We start from the raw sequence: 23,502 nt of genomic DNA, 5'->3' as shown, positions 1-23,502 counted from the left end.
GAACAATTTTTATTTCGCATAAAGGTCCACTAGTTATACTTTATGTTAATCTGTTGACCAGAGAAGACGAGTTATCTCTGTGAGGTTATATCGATCTATGAATCGATAGAAAGATATTTCAGGTTGGTAGCGACGCAGTGTGTTATGCGTGCGACGGTTGGTACGTTTGTAAGTGTCGCCCCTGTCGGAGAGTTTTGTCGAACAGATGCATGTGCGTTCAGAGAGTGTCTGTAATATGCCATTTCTCAGTATTATTTAATAAATATTAAGTTGTGTTTCATCGGGAGGTTAGCCTTTATTATATTCCATTCCTCGAGCCTCACAATCTCGTCACTCATGTTAGCTTTTTAGCAACGTCCTTTATAAATTATGTTGCATCTACAGCAATTGCGAAAGATGAGAGTTCCATTAGTCTTTCCTAAGGTCCTCCGAGAGAGATTAGAAAATTAGGAAAATTAGAGAACCCTAATCCTAACCCTAAATAGGTTCAGCGCCAAATCGCCGAGTGAAAATTGAAACGCGTGAAGAATGTCGAAGCAACAAAAGTGTTAATTATCTTCGGATTCTTCTCCATCTCGCGTCCCCCGTTGATTTAAAGAGGATCCACGATCGTTTTCAGCGACTCGTTTCTATCTTTCCCTCGGAATCTAATATGCCGAACGTCACCGGAGCGGCAAGATCGTATTACGGGTTATGCGCGCGTCGCGGCGGGTTTTACGGCGGCCAAATTGAAACCGTCCGAACATAAATATTTCCGCGATACCTCTGTCCGACCGGTGTGTCATTTTGACGGAACCACCTGGCCTGGTTTACCGTGCGCCCTCGTAATTTCCGCGGAAGCTCTTTAATTTTCGCGAAGGCTTAACGTGTTTCGGGTAACAACGCGAAACGGTTCTCTCGTCCCTCTTCCTCCTCCTCCTCCGACGACGACGCTACGGTGATTCATGGTCCCCGCCGCAGGCATTGTTTTCCCCGTCGTTTATAAATCACCATTAGTTTATAAAACAGAAACCGCCGCTAATAAACTCACACCGTCGTGCATCAACTACAAGGACGACGACGACGCGATCTCCAAGGCGTTTTGCATTTCGAGCCGGAGTCGTGTCGCCATCTTGCGCTAAAATATTTCGCGCGAGAAATTGCGTCCGCCAATTGACGATTCTGCAGAAAAAAAGCTCAAAAAAGTCGTACGTGGATTTTACGAACGCACCGTGCAATAAAGCGATACGTGAAACCGCAGTTCCCACCACGAGCTCCGTGACCTTGAACTTCTCGCGGTGGGAGTCGCCAGTATGCAACGAACGAGGAGTCCGAGGTTGCTTGTAGCGAGGTTCTACCGCGCTGTTCAAGCAAAGCGATTCTTTCGCTCTTTTTCGGAGCAGAGATCTCGTCAAGAAAATAATATTAAATCTCTCTCAGCGATTGCACCGATAAAGGTAGATCGCGGAGTGGCCTAAATCGCGAGAATCGGACGCCGTCGTCGTTAATAACGCCGAAACGATACCCGGCTCGCTTCTAATTCGGTCGTCTTCGATTCGTAAAGGCATGAAAGGGAGCCGAACGTACGAGAGGACGTTTGACGTTAATTGCACAGCTCCGATGGACGAAGAAGAGGCTCCTCCTTTTTTGATATCATCGACAAAGAGGGGTTAATCCGTTCCGCGCTATCGGCCGAGTCGGTCGCGCGACGAATAACAATGGAGCCTAGACAACAATGGACGAAGAAAGAGGACATGGATAGATGAGAGCCGAGCAAAGCGACGAAACCGGCCGTGGAGAAAGGGAAGGGATGACGGCGGCGGGGGTGGGACGGGGGCAAGGGGGCTGGGGGAAGAACCGGTGTGCGCACCGTGGAAAAGAGGAAAAAGGGTTAACGGCTGGACCGAGGAAAAGGGCCGGAATCCAACGAAGAAAAATCGTCGTTGGGTCATTCGTGTAATCCGCGGAACAAGCCGTTGTTACGCCGCCAGGATTCAACCGGCGGAATGGATTCTGAAGGTTGGACGCCCTGCGGGGCCGACCTGCCCTTGGCAGAACGGATATTAACCTGGAGCAGCCTGGCGATTCGGAAAAATCGAATTTTTATTTATTTCGCTCGGAGCTGCCTGGTGAAACGTTCCGTCGACGTGGAGTTTCGAAATTCTCGCGTCTCGAGAATTTTTATAGCAACGCATTGGGGTGGTTGGATTACATCATAGTAAATAGTGACAAGTTAATTTGTTTTCATCAGGCTGGTGCACACAAATCTGCATTGCCACACGTCTTTGTAAACTGACTTTTCCACGTGAAACGTCCAGCATTTCTACAGTATTAGGTCGTCCCATAAGTTAGTGCCGTGGATATGTTTATATTATTCACCATTGAAAAGTATTTTACTGAAAAACCGCAGAAATTTTATAATGACGGTACGATGTCTTTGGCAAAAAGGTCAGAAGAGGTTGTGGAATGAAAGGGTGATTACATATTTTATTTATAGAATTTAAATGGTACAAGAATAAACGGCACGAACTTATGGGACGACCTAATAATTAGAGACTTTAAGGGTAGAATTCAGTTAAAAATTGACCGTCAAAGAATTCCTTTGAAAATCAGAAATAGACTGTCGAAGAATAAAGACACGAATAACCCACGTGGCAAGAGCGAGCGTGTACCGAAGGTTGGGTGTTCCGGATGGCCAGCGTGCCCTTGGCAGCGTTGCGGAAGGGCAGGATGGATATTAAGACAGGAGTGACATAGCAGAGGGCATGCCAGAAGTCCGTGGATAACAGTCCTGCGGGGTTCTTCCCTGGGAAATTAGAGAGGCGGCGCGAAGACAGACAGAGGGACAGACGCCGACGGAGAGGGGGTTGGTCTGCGGGGGGTGGAACAGCGTTGAACATCGGGAGAGGATTAAATGGCAAAATATCACTCAGAGAAGTGTACTGAGCACACAGCTTGCAAGCTCCAGCATTTGAGAGAGAACGATGGCTGGTACGTGACCAAAATATTCGCCTATGCTTCCCGCAATGGGTGAGAAAGGGAGGGATAGGGAGAGAAAGAGAGAGAGAGAGGGGGAGAAAAAGAGGAGGAGAGTGGACAGCCGAGAGGGGCGCGAGAGGACGAGAGGAGACCTCCACTTTTCGCCAACCCTGAAATATACCGGGAAAATACCCTCGGCTCGCCTAAATAGGGGACCTTGACCAACGATGCGCAGTCACATGTACCTACGAACGTGAATTACTCTTCGAGACACTTATATCGGAATCGACGGTAGATCGTGCGAGAGAAAATCCGACGGCACGACACCTGGGCAAAAGTTATGCGCCGGTTCATTGGGCACCGGCCACTAAATCACGTATTAAATCGCATAGAAAGCGGCCGACGGACCCGCGCACCGATTAATGAACTTCGGAATTAAACGCGCCACCGATTACAGGGTCACATAGTGTCGAACTATTTATCCGAGCGCCCGGCTTCCCTTCATTTTTGCCTAATATTCTGACAAAATGCGAAAGTCTTTCAATTGCTAGGCTCTGCTAAAACACTCACAAAATTCCTTTTTTTCTTGAGGATTTATAGTTGCGCCATAGGCTATTAACACGTTCGCTATCACCAGCACACACTCACAAGTCTATTCAAGGATAGTTTAATCAATTTTATTCACTGCGTTGCTTCGAGTCCACAGTACATAATATTCAGAGCGACCATCGCTTTCTTCTGCTAAATTTTTTTTTCATAAAGAAGTCCTAAAAACAACCCCCTATAAATTATTAAACAAATTTTAATCGTCAGACCATCGAAAGCGGTATGAACGCACCCTTAACTACCAAAACTCAACGGAAAAGAAGCTCATTCGATTCTAAAAATTACTTCCCATAAAATGTTGAATTATTGTCCAATAAACAGTCCATCCAAAGCTGGCAAACACACCCTAAACCCTTTAAAAAACGCCGTTTCCGTGCCGGGACTGCGAGAAGTCAATGCTAGGGCGCCCGGAATCAAAAATCATTAAAAAAGAAGGTTATCGGGACAGTCCGGCTGTCGATACAGAGGGTGAAAGAAGAATGTAGCACAAACTCGAGTTTTTGAGTACAAGCCGGCGAACGGAATTGTCACCGCAGAGAGAAAAGGTTCTCGCTGCGGGATTGCAGGGGTGGGGGTGGAGTTGAGTGACTGATGATGGAGTCATTCGAAAGGTAGCCTGGCTCCTGCTCGTACCGCCAACTTACTGGGGTTACACAGGGAGGGAACAGAGAAGGGGTGTGTACGGCGTTGCTCCGATTTCGGGGAGGCTGGTACACGAAATTATTTATTAATCTACGTGAAGCAGCTTCTCGGCGAGTTGGCACCGTTCGTTAAATATTTTCGCCCTTTTACGCCCCTTTTCGCGGGATTCGCGCGGCTTCCGGGTGCCGCGACAATTAAGGCGATTCGCCAAAAGCACTCGAAACGCGACACTTGTTAACATCCGGCGGTATACCACTCGGCAGCCCGAGTGTTTCTTATCGGGCGATCGTACGTCTCCCGACGAACAGTTCAGAAACTTCCATTTACGGCTCTGTGTTTCCCAGTGCGTCATTTTCTGGCGTTTCTGCCATTTTTTGGGTAGGAACCACGGAACTCTTGTGCAGTGATTTTTTCGCACGCGTATTCTCCATTACCCGGAGTATATAATCAATTTTTTTGGTGCCGAAATAGTTAAAATACTGTGAGCTGCATTGCTTTGAATAGTACTCCGGTATTGGCAGAGAGATGGTAACATTTCCCCCTCATCTGGCGACACTGGGTGACAGTTGGCAGCGCTGAGATTCGGGGTTAGGATGGCCTCGTGTGACCAAGAGAGCTCTGAGTTTCGAGCGTTCCAATTACTCGTCATTTACCTTCTGTAATTAAACCAGTATCGAACGAACGGCGCGTTCCACAATTATTAAACTCATCTCCTACATTCATGCGACTAGGAAAAATGTTTCCGTCAAAGTTCTGGACCAGAATGGCCCCCTGAACTTCCGGTCGGCCATTTTTTCCCAGCAATCGTCGATTGCCCCTGTTTCTTCCGGCTGCGTTTCCGTTCCGCGGGTCTTCAGCGGAGAAATCTCATTTCCCGGGCGGTGTAACCGACCCCCATTTTCACCTTTAACGAGCGCCGCGAAAAATAACGTAACGCGCTAAATTAACAATTAAGACCTAAACGGGGTGGTAATTAAGCGACGGCCGCCGGGGCCGGCGGGGGTACCGGCTAAGCCGAGAAAACGAATCTGTAAGTTGCAGTGGACCATAAGACATCCGACGAAGGTAAAGAAGGGATCAACTGAAGGGTGGTGTGGGTGGGTGGCACCGGAGGAATAAAAAACAAAGAATAACCGGGAAGGACGAGGCAGACGCAGGACGAAACGAAAAAAAGCCGGATGTTTCTGACGGTAGTCGGATAACGTAAAAAGATCCCGTTTAATTAATCCATGTGAGTACAGTGCTTTCTACTCGATGCCTCGTGCCGGAGACGTTCCAGGGGAATAATTGAACGGTAATCGAAAACGAAAACTGTCAGTGAACGCGATTTTCACCCTTGCCCGCCGTTACGAACAATTTCGCACATTTTTCATCCATTTTGCCAAAACAGTAGGGTAAATCGATGCAAAACAATTTAGAAAAAGGGCAGAAAGAATTTAGTATTTTAGGGAAAGAATCTTAGATGCTTTAATAAAAATAATCCGCGATATAATAAATTCTGACCCGAATGACTCTTTATTCGCTAAAATAATAACAAGTGCGTCGTACAGCTCTTGGACGAGGCAAATAATTCTATTTTGCAGAAAGAATTTATTCTTTTGCCACTTTGTAATTTCGTCACCACAGACCTTAAGCAAGGAAAAAGAGGCGAAGGTGAAGGGTGAATGATTGTCAAGGCATTTTTCTACTCCTTCCGACGAGAAACGTCGCACCGGAGGAGCGCCGAATGAAAATAGCTTGTTGCAATAACCGCGGCGGATGCTAATTATTTTGTATGAATGAAAATGAAGCTGTCAAAGCTAAATGGGACTGGAAGTCGGCGTTTTAGCTCAGTAAATCTTATTCGAAACACCGAGAAATTGCATTTCTTCCGAACGGGAGCTGGTAGAAGCACAGTCGGATTCGAAAAATTCAATTTCGTTGGTTTTTTAAATTCCGTTAGCTTCGTAGTAAATTGTATGAACCAAGAAGGCAAGAAGAAGTGTGAAAAATTGTTAAAATTTTCCGACGACCGGATCCGTCTTACGATAGCAGATCCAAACAATCCCGCTTGGTCCGCTCGAATTAATAATTGTAATAACAATTAGGTGGAGCGTGATCGGCGGGAGTCTCCGTCGGACCACGAAATTTATGTAAATGAATAGTCGTGGGTTAGCCCAATAACCGAACCGGATCGCGCAGTTCCTATTTCACTGGCGTCAATCAATAGGCAAACGTAACATTCCACTTGGCATGCTGAAACGTTCGGTTGCTTACGCTAGATAGAACTTCTTGGCACGATATTGATTTCTTGGCCCCGACATATCGTTGCTTTTTCGAACTCGGCCGGATACGCCGATTTTGAATGGAGCCTGGTGCAAGAACGGGGGTGGGAGGCAGCAAGACCCGAGGGCCCCACAGTTAGGGGCTTAATTTCACATCTCATAAAACCGGTGAACGGTGGCCCGAGCCCCGAATACGATCCGCCATTACATCGGGGTGAAACACACCATCGCTGAAAAACGAGCATCGGCTTCTCGTTACTGTTGCGCACGGATAGCTCCTGATGTATCCTCGAGCCCGTCACACCCACACGCCAAGGAGAAAGCTTATAAGCGAGCAATGTTTGATTGGACGACCGTGTTACGGACCCGACCGGAAACTCTTTCTCCATTGATATATTCGACATATGCGCCTCCATTACAAATGTATTTCCTTTACCGTGCGCCCGTAGCTGCATCATGAAATTCCGATACGCTGGCGCACGGTTAAATTTCTATCAGTTCTGCGGCCACCAGTTAAATCCTCGCGAGTAGGACATCTGTGTTTTTCCCAAGGCCACGCTCCCGTTTGGCCTGACAACGCGAGAGAATCGGTATAACGACCGGAAGCAAGATAAACGTCGAGCATTTTCACAAGGAGACCGGAACTGAAGAACATTTAATTTTCACTAATCTTCGCCTTACCTTTGTAATTGTAGCACCAGTAGATAGCCGAGATTCTTCCGATTAAAATGAGTCCAAACACGACGCGAATCAGACTATTTTTATCGATTTAAGTACTGTTTGCCCGCCAGATGATGGTTAGACATAGTGCTTATGTTCTCACTCCGTTCTGACTCCCACACTATTGCGCGCATTGCTGCTATTGGCCGAGTGACACGAAACGATGACTTCGCAGGCATGAGAGACTACTTCAAGTTCGTTCGGTGCGGCGGTAGGGGAGCCAGGATGGAGTGAGATCGCATTCTTTGTTTAGCCATCATCTGGCGGACGAACAGTACACAGTTAATACGCAGATGATAAAATTAGTCCGAATCACGTCGTGTTTGGACTCATTTTAATCGGGAGAATCTCAGCCGTGCATTGGCGTTGCAATTATGAACTAGTCTGCGGATTTTATGCATTTATGACAAAATGAGATAAACAAAATTCGAAGTAGGGAGACGATTGAAATGATTGACTAATTTTCAGTCTATTAGAATCACTGAAGGAGAACAGAACTTTCCATGCGGTGTCTAAATATTTCTTGCAGTTGACAAAACCTTTGATTTCGCATAAAAAATTCGCACTCCAATTACGAGAATGCTAAGAATTTCTTAAGTAAAATGTAACAACCCGCGAAAGCTCTTGGAAGAGCGTCCGTCTTCTCTCCGCGAAGAAATTTCATAGAATGACCCATTTTCATTAGCGCCGCGGTAAGAACGGGTCTTAATGAAAAAATTATTGTGCACTATTCCTCTTTATTTTGCATGAAAAGGGTTCGCCCTTCGCGGGAGTCGCTTCAGTATATCTCGCGGCCGCGTTATGCGAAACAATTTTACGGTAAAAAGGGGACCGCGCTGTGCCCGAGGGAGTAATACGGACCTGACCCCACAAATATCTGGGGGTACGTGTATAAAATTTTCGTGCGGCGGAATTGGATTGTTATTTTAAAATGTACAGCCACGAGCGCGATTAAATCGAGAGACTGCTCGGGAAACGCGTGGCGCAGTAATTTAACAGTGGATATTTAAACTTCAATAATTCATAGTTTGCATCCCCATACATTTCGTTATGGTCGGAGCGAGAGGAAGGACCCTGGCCGGCTTCGCGATGAAAGACAAAATCAGTTCGGCATGGTTGCGCAGCGGGAATAAAATATTTATTAAATATTACACGCTTCGGTTACGGTTATGGTTGACATGCACATGGTTCATGCATACATTCTGCCACTAACTTTTTCGACACAGTATTGTTATATTCGTTACATTCTTCAATTAAACAAAATGATCTGCGCGACCGCATTTAACATTGATACAGTGCAAAGCAATTGTTACTTGATCAGAAAAGGAAAGTTTCTGTGGCACACAACGGATCCCCTACTTTCTGAACAAAATGGCGGCGCAGTGGTTCTCAAACGCGTGCTCCCTCACAGCAAAATGGCGTGACAAGAGCTGCATATTTTATACAATTCTATTTACGCCTTAACAAATGAATTATAAAATTTGTATGCAATCTCCTGTAATTTATCGCGAACGAAGGACAAACGAAGGAAACCAGAATGCAAATAAATTTCGCCGACTAAAATGAAAAAAGAAATTCGCGAAGGAAAAGATAATCGCCGTTTAAGTGAAAATTTTTCCTGGGGGCAAAGTATATTCGTGGATTTCAAGCATTTCAAGCAACAGTGGGACAGAGTGCAATAAAAAAAAATGGAGGGATTAGTTTCGAGTGAATCTCTGCACACAGCGTGATCAATAATTTATAAAGTTCTGCGGCACGATGTGGGCGCACAGTTTGAAAACCATGGCATTAATTCGTGATCCAGTTTCCAGGAAGATTGTAAATCGGAGTAGCATTCTATAAATTCGATATGTGCCCACGTAAGACAATAAATCTCGGTACAACGGTTGGACAGGGGAAGAGAGAGCGGTCAGGTAGGAGAAGCGATAGGTAGACAGATCGCTGACTACGAGGTTAGCGGAGTATTGCTTCTGCAATCAAAGCTAGATGGTTTACGAGTGACCCGCACGGCTCACGGACCTCTTTCCGTTTTAATTAAGATAAAGGTAATAATTCGAGCGGCGGGAGTATCAAACCGGGCTGACAAAAGTGAGACCGGGTCGCCGCCGGTATCAAGTTTCCGCGCGCAATCAGGAGATTACTGTTCATTTGAATTAAGATCTTTACACGCGCCTTCGACCATAACCGTTCCTTTATTAATTCTTTATTTTCGCCGGCCTACCGTGCCACCTATCTGGCTTTCGTATTTACACCGGCCCGGGATCGACGAAAAAATCTACCAGCCATAAAAGTCGCAGATTTTATCTAAATTCGAGCCCGCACGAAACCCGGTTATACCATACGCGCGTACTATAATGTACGGCACGGCCGTACAAGCATGTGCACACTTGTCTCGGGCCGAGGAATCGTTTTCTCTTTATTAACTGCTCGCCGGAATTTTCGCGTTAAACGGGACACACGTGACCCTCTCGTTTCTAATATAAATTTCGATCGTCAACTTAACCCGACGGAATAAAAATGTTTACGACCCCCCCCCCTCCCCGCGGAAACATGTTTACGAATAACGAGCCGATCTCAATTCGTTCCACGGCTCACGCGCGGCCTCACGTTACTCCGGTAATTCGCCAACTTTGATCACTCGATTTCGTCGCCATTTTTCAGAATCAAACCTCTATCCGAGCCCGAACTTTCCCGTCTTATCACGCGACTGCTTTCCTGGAAGTTAAAAGAAAACGTACGAACTTGTTAATGTCAAGGCTCGCCGGAGGATTAACCCTCGTTGGATTATGATTAACATTCAGCCGGTTTTCCCGCTCGTTCGCGACACAAACGACAATAAGTAACAGCATGATCCGCGAGAGCAATGATAGCCGAAGAATTCTCGAAATCCGAGAAAAGGTTTAATATTATTTTTTATGAAACAGAATTAATTCTCCGCGAGCCATTGAGGCGCATAGGGAACTTTTACGTTTGAAGCGTACTCGACTTTAAACGACCAACGTTCTCGCGAGAATGAACAGCGAATTAACAATCTCGCAGAAGTATAACAGCGACTCTAAACTGAAGGTTTCACCGTAGGATTATTTCGGTATTAAGAAAATCATGATTGTAACGTGAACGAAAGGGGTACAATAACCGGCTGCTTTTTTCCCCCCTCCCCCCGAAACCGGCGGTAATTGTGTAGGTTCAAAGCGACGACTACGTTGCGCGAATCGGAGGTATGCGAGAACTTTGAATTGAAAAAAATAAGTAGGTTGACAATGGCATATTGAAAAAGTTTCTGGATATCTCGTTTCCCGATTTTTACCAATAACGCCTCTTGTTCGGTATAAATCGCTCCCGCGATTTTTCTTTTTTTTTTCAACCACGACAATTGTTTTCCTGGCTTCGTTCGACTTCTTTTCTCTCGCACGTTAATGCTATCAGAGAGGCGGGGAGAATTCGAAATCTGTGCTCGCCGTGTCTTTGCATTATTGTCGGGCTGCGTTCCCGACGTCTTTTTCAGGCATTGTGCGAGCGAAACCGAATGTACGAATATTATCCTTTTTGTTCGTCGCTTGGAAACGAGAAACGTGTAAGCTGAGCCTTCAAAGAACCCCACTTGCGGGCTAATTAAAGTTTATTCCAATTATTGGGTCAATTGGAACGAGTGCCACCTTGACTTTTGCCGAAGAGATTTACTTCGTGTTCGAGTCGAGCTCGAGTATATATTTGCAACAGATTATGATCGTTCCTGTAATAAAGGAACTCAGTTTTTAAACGATTTTAATCGAATAAATTTAGATCGTAGAGGAACGCATTGAAAAATTTAGCATCGGTGCTATTGTAAATGTCTGCCAATTTCCTGGTATTGGAATATTTTATACAAATGGTGTTTTAGACAATGGTTACACTCGCAGCAGTCCTTTTTAACACAGTCATCGAGGCTTCCATTAACAGGCTTCCGGTGGAGCTCAATGACCCCGTCCAGACGAAATAAATACAAGGAGCGAGGAACAATGGCGTAGAGCCGAAACGTAGCGGCGAGCGAAGGACTATGACATCCTTAAATTAACGCGAGTCATCTCCCGAGCATCTCCGGGTGGGTCTAGTCGCGACTATAGTCGAGTCTGACTGGCGCGCATTAAACGCGAAAAGATTGATGGCGCGTCCCCGATACATGCACGTCGTCGCAAAACGCCGATGCAAAATCTTTCGTGACTCGCTAATGTTTTGTAACGGTTCTTGTTCTGGCACAAATGTTGATAGATCGTCTCGTTGACCAATGATAAGATCGAGCGTGTGTGTCGGCCGCCGCCGGAAGAACGATCGGAGCGCGATCACCGGCCGCGAAAAATATATGAAAAGAGAGAAAGAGAGAGAGAGAGATAGAGAGAAAAAACAAACAAATGAAAAGTTCCGCGACGTTTCTCTCCCGATTTAAAATTTGCATTCCGTACAACGCGGGCGGAACTCGGTCAGTTTTTCGGAGATTTTTCGAGAACTTTGATAACGACCCCCTCTCCTAGCCGCGTTCGCGAAACGATGGAATATAACTTCCTCGGAGTGATACGCCCGGGGAAGACTCATCGACGCCATTTTTATGTCCCATCCCGCTCAGCACTTCGAACAATGAAGCTCCAAGTATTTTTGAAGTTTATGTAGTTGTATGTAGGAAGGATAAAACTCGAAGTTAAACATAAAATCCGGCTGGCTCTTCCTGTCGAGGATAAAATATCCAAAAAGTTTTAATACGTCTTCTATTCGCGTGGAAAGCCATTATATTCAAAGTACACGGTGCACAGAAAAAGAGAGAGGAGAGGAGTTTGTTATGGCGAATTATTATGGGGGAAAATCGCTCGAACTCCCGCGGGATAGTTATCTGAGCCAGTAAAGCGAAATTTGTAATCAAATGACGCCAAATGTGTAAATTATTTGGTTCCCTTGAACCGAGGAGGAATCTAAAATTCTGTAATGCAAAGATAAATAGTTTACACGTACTATAAAACTCTTTTCTCTTTGTGGATGGGTTGTATTAAAGGAAACCTGGAGTTGTTGCAATATTAATTTAAGTTGATATTCACTGTTCTTTTCACAGACCCCCGTACACTAGTTTTGCAATCTGTACAATATTCTAAGAGAATACATTGTACTACTACTTCATTGCACAAGTTCTAGTAATTTTCATACTTATACAGGTGAATCCAAAGTTAGAGCACTTGGATCACTTACTTCTAATTTATAGAAATACTTGAAAGTGTCTTAGAAAATTTTTATACAATTTTAGAAGGGTCCCGGTAGGATGTTTCGTAGTCTGACCAAAGGTGGCACGTTCCACTTAAGGGTTAAACCCCGTCCAAACCAGTGGTAAATTCTCCACTGTGCAAAATCGGTGTGAACGCACAAGTAGCTCTGGTTCCAACGTCGTTTCCCTCAGTTTTGTTTACTTCAGCAACAATACAAAGCATCACTCGCATGAGCTGTGACCAAAAAGAAACCGGACTCTGTCAGACGCTTGCGCATCAGTCTGTTCCAGATAAAACCAAAGGGCGGACATGAAATTGTTTGTCAAATTGCAATGATCTGCTCCGGAGACATTCAAACTGCATCCCCACGCAACTATTCCTTGCAACTTCTTGTCTCCAATAGTGAAATCGGAGTTCAAAGGGCAAAGCTTTGACACTGTAGAAGAAGTTCGCGTTGGATCGCAACAGACACTTCGGGCGAAGAAATTGACTCGAATACTCGACGAAGATGATTTCGAACAACCATCTAAGAGATTGGGGAACAGTTGGAATTGCTATACAGGGTGTTCCAAAAATATGCTTGCTTGAACGGGGCGATCCAAAGAATGGGGAACATTTTAAAAGTCGAAATCACATTAGAAAATTTTGGGACATCTTGTATCGACGCAGAAGAGTTTGCTACGAAGAAAGAGGAATTCAAATTTGGTTTGGTTGATTATCGGAACCTTCTCGAATTTATTCTCTTTCCATTTTTTTTGCTGTCAAATCGCCAGGATGCTTCTAGCGGGAAATAAATGTCCGCAGCATACGATGAAAATTGGCAGACCGATAGGCGAGGTCGAGCGACCAGCAAAGTCATCGAATTTGATCTGATACTGTCGCAAAGGGGACTGACAAAGCGTATATACGTACATATATCGATGCACCGCTGCGGAAGCAGGTTGATAAATAGTTTCGTTGATCGACAACGAGGCGAGGCTCGTTAGACGTACGTGAGACGAATGAACGGTGCCGCATCACGAGAGACAGTGGCAAAGAGGAGAGATAAAGAAAAAGAAGAAAGTGGCGAGGTTGGCGGAAAAACGGGTGGTCTGGTGGGTACCTTCCTATTATTCACGCGCGAGATAGGTGAAACGACGGGCGAAGGTGCGCGAGAACGCGGTGTTCGGTGGGGCGAAAAGGGCGGGTGGGTTTGATCTAGCTCGATCTCGAAGAGGGTGAGGCTAGACTCAGGTAGGTGGGTTAGGGGTTCGTGGTGAATTCTTATAAATCAAAACAGACACGCTATCCCGTCTCATAGAGTGTTTCCACCCTTTCCTGCGCCCGGCACCCTACACCCTCTCGCTTCTTTACCTCCTAGCGCCGACGGTTCGGCCGAACAAAGGAGAGATGATGCTCCCGAAGGAGAAAAACGCCTCGCGTAAAACGGTCAAACGGGAGATAACGTTATTGCGTTCCCAATGAATCGTCGATTAACCGGTTCGACGTCGACGATGTCGTTAACGGACGGTTAAGATTCGCTCCGCTCGCCCTGGAAGCAAGCTTCGTGTCGATATTGAATTACACCACCTGCATCGGGGGAACTAATCGCCGGACGAACGTGTTCGCATAAGAGAATTTTCATCTGGAACTTTAATCATAGTCCATTTACAAGTATACATTTTGATCGGTGACGGATGAAATTGATTTCGATAGAAAAAGTAGCTTTCGCGTCGTCGCAACTGAGAGAAACATTTATGCAAGAAATAAAATAAATTTATGTAGGAAATAAAATGGATACATTTTAAAATTTAATTGGTATCATGCGCGATTTTTTAATTGTTCAAACCACTGTCATTGAGGCTAATAACTCCGTTGAACTAGAGACAAGTGTACCGAGAAAAGGATTTAGAAAAATTAACGTATTCCACACGAGTTCACATAACTTTATACAAACGTATCCTACTTTAGTGTGACAAGTTTGAGCGTGTTCGGTATTATAATGATTTCCTATTACAAAGACAGGCTGGTATTTTTTGCCAGAGAGGAAACTACTTCACCGCGGCGGGGCTGTAACAGGGAAGTTATAAAAGAGGGTAATGCAGCCATAACTGTAATCCGCGAGCGTATGTGAACACTGAATTTTTAATCTTATAGGTATTGCTTTAGTGGTTGCTTATAAACCACGAGCATGGGACGAAAATAGAATGAAAATGTATAGGTATATATATATGTATAAAGGCCAACCATCGTGCTTCCAGTGTTTCCTTCTAAAATGAACAGAGTTCATAATGTAGTACCATCGTCGGGGTACCATCTTTTTCTATTATTTTCGAACGTTCTCTAAATATTGACATTAGACAGGAAACGAAAACGTTTAAAGTGGAATTTAGCGATCTCTTCCAGCCTTCATTCTTGTTTCTCAATCTCTTAGCTGGGCGACCGGGCGATTCTTTTTGACGCTATTATTACAACGGACGTGCTCGCTATCTGCTACAAGAACCGCGGGTTCTCGTGCCCGTCGTCCTCGAGACGCTTTCCGAAGCGACGAACACTTGCGCGGAAGCGTAATTGAAATTTGTCTCTGTTATGATATTATTATCAACTATTCTCCCCTCGAATTCTTCTCAATTTTATTCGCTCTGGTTCCATCTTAATTGGTCCCGAAATATTTGCGTTCAATTGAAAGTCTGCGCGGTAATGACCGATCGTGAACCGGTCATCGCGCGCAGTAGGCCGCCGCGCCGCACAGTGGGCAATTTGGACAAAATCGGATTCAAAATCAAGGAACTTTCGATAGGACTGAGGTAGAGCGATGAAATTTTTTTTAAATTAAAGCTGCAACTTTGTAGAATATGGGAAAAATAAGGAGATTGTGGTACGAACGTGTTTTAACCTCGAGAAAATTCGTTAAACGCGCACAAATTCAAGAAAATTTTAGTTTTTCCAATACCACGAGGGAAAAAAATTTTTTTTTAACATGCTATACATCATTTCTCATAGACTTTTTCACGCTGATTTCAAATCTGGTCTCAAAATTTGTCTACGACCTCAGGATTTTGCAAAAAATAGATTTTTGTGACAAAAAATAATGAACTCATTTTTTCGTTGAAATAATTGGATGGCAATAATCTCCCTATTTTTCCCACATTCTACAAAGTTGCAGCTTTCATTTAAAAAAAATTTCATCGCTCCACCGCATTCCTATCGAAAGTTCCTTGATTTTGAATCCGATTTTGTCCAAATTGCCCACTGTGCGCCGCTACGAAATGAGAGAAAGACGAAGAAGAAGAAGAAGAAGCGAAAGAAAATAGAAAACTTACGGGGATTTTGGACGTGCACAGGAGACAGAGGATTGGTTCGCGTGACGACGACTGGCGGAGGCATCCTGGCGTGCAAGGCGGCCAGGCACGAGTTCGCCACGTCGTAGATGAGACAGGCGCTGTAGTATCGGCCTGCATTGCCCATTTTCAATTTATTCTTGCCCGGCACCACCGCCATTTTCTTGTCCATCGTCCTCGTACAAGTGTGGAAGCAGAACCCGGCCGGCTCTCGCGTTTGCTCGGCCCGAACGAATGTTACTCTACTCCCGGGCGACGATGATCGACGCCGATTATCCCAACTTGACCTCCCCGGGCCAGATTAGAACGGCTCGCCGGCCATCGCGATCCCAACTTTAGGTGTATATTCAGCAATATAACCGGCCGGGGCGGGCTCGTTCCTTTCTCACCGTGGCCAAACACTGCCGGAACGTGCACAACACTGTTTATCTTCTAGCAGAATGCGTGGGACGTACTTCCCACGTTGTGTCGTTTGAACCGGGCCGACAGTCGGACACGATAGGAGAGAATGTAGGATAGAACGGTTTGTTTGTGGTCGAACAATTATTGAAATCGGGGCCGGACCGTGATATTTGAAAATCGAATTAATATTCCTGGAAACGGGGATAGGAACGAACGTTTGTTGGCCGGTGTCCTCGTCGATCTGTTTCGCGTGCTTCTTCTCGCGCGCGATTGCGATATTAGCATTCGCTTTTTCGGTCGGTAACTAGAATTTTAGACGGCGATCGATCAGCCTGATGCATCGGTGCTCGGAACTTTTGGAATTTTTAAACCTCGGCTTCAGATTCGTCGAATGTTATCACCGACACGGAGGTGCACGGTGATTTTCTGAATTTTCCGAGTGTCGTGAATTTATTGTTTGAACGTAGAGAGTCGAAATGAATATTTAATTACTCGATTTCTGAAGATTAAATCGGATCACGTCTGCTAGAAGTACCCTCGAGAGTATGTTTATCACGTTAACTGCCACATATGACTGACAGTAATTTTTAACTGGGTTTAGAAATCCATTTCTATTGTGTGATATTCAGATAAACCGAATTTTGTTGGAATCTTTCGAATTCAAAAGGGTTAGGGCGACGTCCCCTATAATACCTTTTAAATTTCTAGTTTTGTTTTCATTAAGTAAACTACTCTGATTTTGTAAGAATCTGTGGGGTCGATGTTCAGCGCTTAACGTGTTAAGAAAATCGTGAAATACAATTTTATTTGTGACAGAGAAAATCGTCGCATTTAATCGAACATTGTAGCTTGCCACTGTGAACGGTACAAACGGCAAGCGTGCTGAGTTTAGAGTTATTAATATTAAACACGTGCATGAAAGCACATAAAACGACTACGAAAAGAATATGAAGAACTGTCGTCACCCTGCTAGAATATTTATTTCCATTGAACCGACAGCACTGCACGTTGCACGATTACGAAAGCATACTTTTCAGATAAAAAACAAATATTTTAACAATAGTAACAGTATCGCAGGAACCATCGTTAAACGCTTCCGTTTTGTTAGATCAACATGTGGTTTGACGTTAAGCAAAATTAATTCTATTTGTTGTAACTTCCTGATTAAACCCCATCAAATGGGAAATATTCAACTGAATTATCAAAAGAAGTATCTTGCAATTAACGTAGAATTTTGTATTTCGCATAAAAATCCATAATTCCACAAGGACGGTTCCACCGAGCAACAAACAGTTCGATGCTCAAATGCACCAAGTGCCGGGCCCGTCTGGTTGCATACAAGAAAAATCGGATTAGCCTAAGCGGCGCACCGGTCCGTGATAGACAGAAGAAAAATCCGTCGTCGTTCAAGTGTTCAGAATTGGGTTGCATCAAAGGCGCCGGGATAACTACGAAGGTGCATCGGTGTCACTTACTTCCCCGTCCGTTCCTATCCCTTCTTTCATCCCATATTTCTCGCATGGACTCCAGAAGCAATTAAGGGAACCTCATTTGAAGACACAGGGCGGTAGTTTAGCTCGCGTCACTGTACCGTGTCAACTCGCTGGTCTCCCGATAACGAGCTAGTATTCCACGTCTGGTTACCACCGAGCTGTTACATGCGGATATACCCACTATTTTCTTGCACTTGCACTTGCACTTGCACTTGCACGCTGGCACCGTTCAGTAAACCCCGGGCCTGGCACGTCACATCACTAACAACACCTTTTCACCCATTTTTCTCACACACGTATCAGCGTGTCCGTTCCGCTATACTAATTCGTCACTTTCCGATTCCAGGATGCAATTTCCAGATGCAATTTGCATTTCTTCGATTACACACTACCTCCGATCTCTCACATTGATTATGTTGATATTTAAAAATTCGTCTTTAATTCGGGGTGTTCTAAAATTCCAGATAGTTGCCGACAAAAATAGCACGTAATTAATTTTATTCTAATTAATCCAAGGGCTCAGATAAAAAGTCTTGCCAGGTCAACGCGATAAAAAGACTGCGGATTTCTGTGCGAAGTAAAAATTGTATTAATTTGACATTTAGTTCAGTTCTTGCCGGTGAAGTGACAAATATTTGCGTTCCGTGAAGTTTGCGGCGAGACTTTCCGGTGACTGGAACGTGTCTGAACTGGATGTAGCGCGAGGGTTAATTGGGTCTGTTATGGTCCGGCGGAATACGCGCAATGTTGAGGTTTCTTAATGACGAGTCCGCTGGCAGCAACTGCGATAGCGTTTCTCGAACTCGGACCAACGATATATGACGGCGACCGATTTGATCGGTGGGCTGGGTAGCCGAACGGAAACGGTGCGGTTCTGCGGACCGGAAACCTGGACCGGAAGCGTCACGAGTCAACGGGCGCCTCTCTGATTGCATGTCGCAAACACGGATAGATAAAAACGATCGCTCACACGGTCGCCATTTGATTACGACGTCGTTGGTTTACGCGTGGTCGATTTTCGGGTCTTCGAACACTGGACCGCGACCACCGCCAATTCGAGAAATTGATTCCAAAGTTTGATAGTTCTGATTTCCCTGGACCTCCACAGCCTTCGAACTTATGGTTAATACGGCTCGCGGAAAAACATTCGAGTCTTTGTGCCGGTCAGTTTGCTCGGGAAAATAAAATAACGTTGTCGCTACTGTGGCGTTGACATTTAAACTTAGTGGAAAGTACTTTTGTCTCTTCACAAAAATATTATTCTGTTGAGAAACTCAGTTGAAATTAGTTGGTGCTTGATAGAATTGATTATATGGATTTAGTAGATTTACTGAAGTCTGAATGAATTTTTAGAAATTTTTTGAAATTCATCTTTAGGGATAAAGATAATTTACTAATGTTTTAGTAGATAACTTTTACCAGATTTGTCCACAATATTCCATAAATACCTCTGCCGACGATAGTAAACGTACCAACTTCAGCCATACTATTTCCCGAGCGTCCCTTCGAATTTTATTTCATTAAAAAATCCAATTTCAGCACTCGTGTTTAACCATCGTTCGAAACCGATACGTCAGCACACAGGTATCATAGTTTCGGTTTACGACATCGTTAAAATTTCATCATTCTCATCCAATAAATCTTTCATCGATACAGTTAAACATCGTGACAGTAGCAAAAACAAAAAAATCGTCCAACAATTTATCACAGTAAAAAATTGTAATAAAACGAGCAGCGAGTTTCTAATTTGTACACCTGCCGCAATGAAATTCGCAATTGAGCAATATTTTCATTCAAACGTTCTGGAAAATCGTGTGGACACGTTTCGAAAAACCGAGCGTCCACGGAAACGATTTTATTCGAGAAAGAAATCGCTGTATCGCGACCTCGTGGTAAGGAAATATCAAAACCGAAAGTGTGATACCATAATCGGCAAACCCGAGGACAGAACGCGTAACATTAACTTCCGTTGGCGAAGTGAACCGCGCAAGTATTATCTCTGTCGACAACAAACGCTCAATCTCTTGCATGGGAACTGCACTGCATTCATACGGTATGAGGTTTAATTGTGTCTTATTCTGATTGAGTTCAAGCATGATTTATAGCCGCGCGGAAATCACAATATACGGATCGAAACGGGGGCAACGCGGGTCCGGTCAGATTTTCTCTGGGAAAATGAAAAATTCAATAATCCGCGCTTCCAGCGCGCCGCCGGAATATTCTGCGTAACTATGTTCTAGCTAATGCGTCATGTATTCGCTGTGTTCGCCGGTGCTATTCAAATTATTGATCATTATCGGCGGATATCATCGGGCTAAGAAACAATAGACGTCACGCGGTCATGCTCCGACTACTGGTGCATATAATTATCACCGGAATCGATTACATGCCATTTCGAGTTCTGAATGGTGTAAACCGTGAAAGGTGTCGCGCTATTAAAATTCATACTGATCGGTCGCAAGCCAGAAATGCAATAAACGTATGCATCGATGTACAGCCATACACGATTCAATTTCATCGGAGATTAATACGAAACTTTATCTACCTGTCGACAGGAAAAGGAAAATTAGAATTCGCGTATTTTATATTACCCAAACGAAATTTCAATTTTATTTGTTGTATTAATTTTGTTGCGCGACGTTGAATGCGATAAATGTTTACGGAATACGCACAGTATTTTTTAGCAATGATGTAGGAAGTATTGTGAAGTCGTGAAAGAGACCCCCGAGAGTTTCGGTGACTCGAAATTATTTTATTGCCGGCAGCCCCATAAACAGGGATTCTCAGACGGTTGCATATTTCATGTATTCTGTCCGGTATATGGAACTTTATGGTAGTTAAAAAAGTCAAGCTGAATTTCAAGAATCACGGTACAATATGCATCCGCTGGGAGATAAAGAGTTTCCTTCCCGCTGTTCGATGCGGCAACCGTTTCAGCATAGATATGACAATGCCTCGTTAAAAATTCGCCTCTTTACATCAAGTTCATTAAACTATAACGAAAACGGAGGATTAATCACTTTGGGAAGCTGAAAATTACGTATCGATAGCCTCACATTCTCTTAAACTGTCTTCTGTTTCAAATTTCATCTACTTATTCATCTCATTAATAAAATCTTATAAAATTAATTTCATAAAATTAAGAAATTCGCTTCAGGAAAACCTTTAATAGCGTACTCCTCTGCTGAATAATTTTCTCACAGTGACAGGTGTTTCGATCACACAAAAATCGAAGCTTTATCACTGTAATCTTACAACGCGGTCTCCCGCGCAAGAACAAAGGCTTAAAATACGATCAACGCGAATGGAAAAATCGCATGACATGATTTTTCGAGATGAATTCAACCTGGTATCCCCGAAACAAAATATGATCGTCCATTTGCGAGAAGAAAACAAATCCGATCGCATCGCGACGCGTAAAGCACATTTACAAATGGTGTAAACGTTTCACGGTGGATGTAAAATCGTAGAAATGCGGGGAAAATGTTGTTTTCGTATTGCAACGCGATAGGGCCGGGGTATTATTTCGATTGGTTAAACTGCATCGTCGAAACCCGCAGTCGGCCAATGATGCCGCATCGATCAGCATACATCGACTTCGTCGTTGCCGATTACGGGCGACAACAAACACACCGAGCTTTTAGCAACGGAAGGGAAAAAAAGACGGGAGTTTCGCTGGGCCCGAATATTTAATCAGCACAATGTTTACAAGCGATCGGTGTGTTCCCGGAATGTAGCAACGTGGTGCAACGTAGCGCAACGCGTAGCTGCACGCCGCGAACGTCAACCACAGCGTTGCGGAACGGATCGATGCGTGTATCGAGCGCTGGGAAAATTGTTGCACGATTTTCGCGCGCGCGTTCCCCGGGCATAATTAAAAAACCGGAGTCAAAACAATCGGCTCGGATGAAAACTTTACTAGCGCGGACGGTTCGTTAACGCGGAGCGCGCCGCGCGTTTCGCCGATTCCCGGCCGAAATAGATTACGCGAAAACGCGAGTCGGAAAAAAATTGCACCCGCGGAAAGTGACAATACTGAACGGCGCATTTACCGGCGGGGAAAAAAACGGCACCGCAAAAATTGGCCGAATATCGCGGCCATCGCCGAAGCGGCCGGCGTTACACTGAAAACCGTTCGACTGGCTGGCTTAAAGAATCGTGTATACTAACCGCCGACGCGCCGATGTAAAGCGTGCAACAGCGATGAACAATGCGCGTTAGGCGTGTGAGTAAACCAGCAACGTCGAGCTGGACGGACACCTGTACGCCAGTGCTTCTCAATGCGATTCGGCCTGTCGATGGTACTCGAAATCTTTGACTTAAATGCACCGCGCAGCGCTGTAATAGAATTTTTTGAAAATCGCTGGCAGCACGTTTTGTGGCCACTGGAATAAGGAGAAATTTATTTCAACGATCGATAGGATCCCTCACAGTGAAAATCGAGTGGGAATGTCTGCAGTAACTTGTGATTTTTCGATCTTCATATTGCATCAAATGTAAAATAGTCACTCGGTAATTTGCCCTCCTCTTTTTAATAATTTTAGTAGGTCCGAAATAATATTCCCATCGATTTTTTAAAGTTTTCAAATTGCAGCTATTCATTTCTATTCTAAATGCTGTTCATTTGTAGTTAATAATTTTCCAATTAATTTGTTGTACTTGTGAATGCACTAATTTATACCTAAAATTTGACAAAATACATTCACAGAATATCAGAGAGATTATTCGGCCGTTCAGATGAAAGACACACCGTGCACAATTGTTATGCTACAATAATCATGATCATTTCTAAATTCCTAATAGCAATATAATTTCGCGCATCTCATTATTTTGCGCAACGCGATTAACTTATTATTAATCAAAACATTCGAAATGTTAAATCCACTCTTGAATATGCAATGTTTTCAAATGAAACATCATTTGGTTAGTTATCTGACACGGTATGCAATTCCGGATGACAGACCGTTGCACAAATACATCCGAACCGGAGCATTTGTAAAATCGACGACTTCAAAGAACGGTGCATGCGAGTAATGTTAAACCGTTTCGAACATGTTATATTTATTTAAAATTTCATGAAACTAATGAAACTGGAATGGACTGACTTTAATCGTGTGATCAAATGCATATTAATGGGTTAAAAGCTTAAAACTTGAATAAGAAATGGAATAAAATTGCAAGGGCCACGATTTACGCTGTTTCGGGAGAGGGGACGCAACGGACTGTCGTAACAACATAATGGACTGTCAAGTTTGTTGGTGGTGGAGGCAGGGATTTTTGGGCCAATTTGGGAATCGCTGCGCAGACAACGGGCATCGTCGTATCATATCACCGGGCAATTGCGCCACGGAGAAACCGGCTGGTTCAGTTTCGCGAACGAGCCGACGACAATGGATGCGCGACAGGAAGGTGGCCGTATCAAATGCTTAACAGTCGGCACAATGCCGCGTACTTACACAAGTGTGCAGCTGTGCACGCGAACGTGAGCCCGACCAGCGTGCGGCACACGTTGTCGTTTCCGTTGCGAAACATTCGACCACGTTACAACGTTAATATCGAGCCCCGTACAGAGGGTGGCGACTGAATATTTAATTTCGCAACATCCCTTCCACCCGCCGCCGACCCTCGCGACCCTTTCTTCGTCTTCGACGCGTTCGATTCGACTAATTGCCCCGGATTCCCAATCTCTACATTTTGTACAGGTATGACGAAAATTGATATCGTATCTCGATAAAAAAATTACATATAAAAAAATTGTGTATCGTGTTGTATGCGTCGCTCGATATCGAACAATTGTTGTTTGAAACATTTTTTTGTACAGTAAGTAGTTCGTGAGTAAATTTAAGTAGTACAACTCGGTGAATCACTCTGT

At 44.3% G+C, this 23,502-nt stretch overlaps 1 protein-coding gene across 8 annotated transcripts in view; it reads right to left on the bottom strand.

Annotated features, from left to right (window-relative positions):
- LOC143362553 (cytotoxic granule associated RNA binding protein TIA1) overlaps nucleotides 1–23,502 on the bottom strand; it is a 582,269-nt gene that overhangs the window by 191,224 nt on the left and 367,543 nt on the right. The window contains exons 1-3 of one of the 8 annotated variants that reach the window (XM_076802824.1): nucleotides 21,683–21,754; nucleotides 17,508–18,082; nucleotides 15,718–16,441 (exon numbers count right to left, since the gene is read on the bottom strand). The exons of 4 other annotated variants lie outside the window; for them this stretch is intronic. In XM_076802824.1, coding sequence (XP_076658939.1) covers nucleotides 15,718–15,907 — 190 coding nt within the window. In that variant the 5' untranslated portion in view covers nucleotides 15,908–16,441; nucleotides 17,508–18,082; nucleotides 21,683–21,754. Of the gene's footprint in view, nucleotides 1–15,717; nucleotides 16,673–17,507; nucleotides 18,083–21,682; nucleotides 21,755–23,502 lie in introns of those variants that run through there. 3 more of the 8 variants (XM_076802828.1, XM_076802826.1, XM_076802825.1) reach the window with 3 other exon arrangements.

The sequence above is a fragment of the Halictus rubicundus genome, chromosome 17 (assembly GCF_050948215.1).
Source record: "Halictus rubicundus isolate RS-2024b chromosome 17, iyHalRubi1_principal, whole genome shotgun sequence".
Lineage (NCBI taxonomy): Eukaryota > Metazoa > Arthropoda > Insecta > Hymenoptera > Halictidae > Halictus > Halictus rubicundus.
The sequence above is the reverse complement of the archived record's forward strand: the minus strand, read 5'-3'. Positions and strand labels throughout refer to the sequence as shown.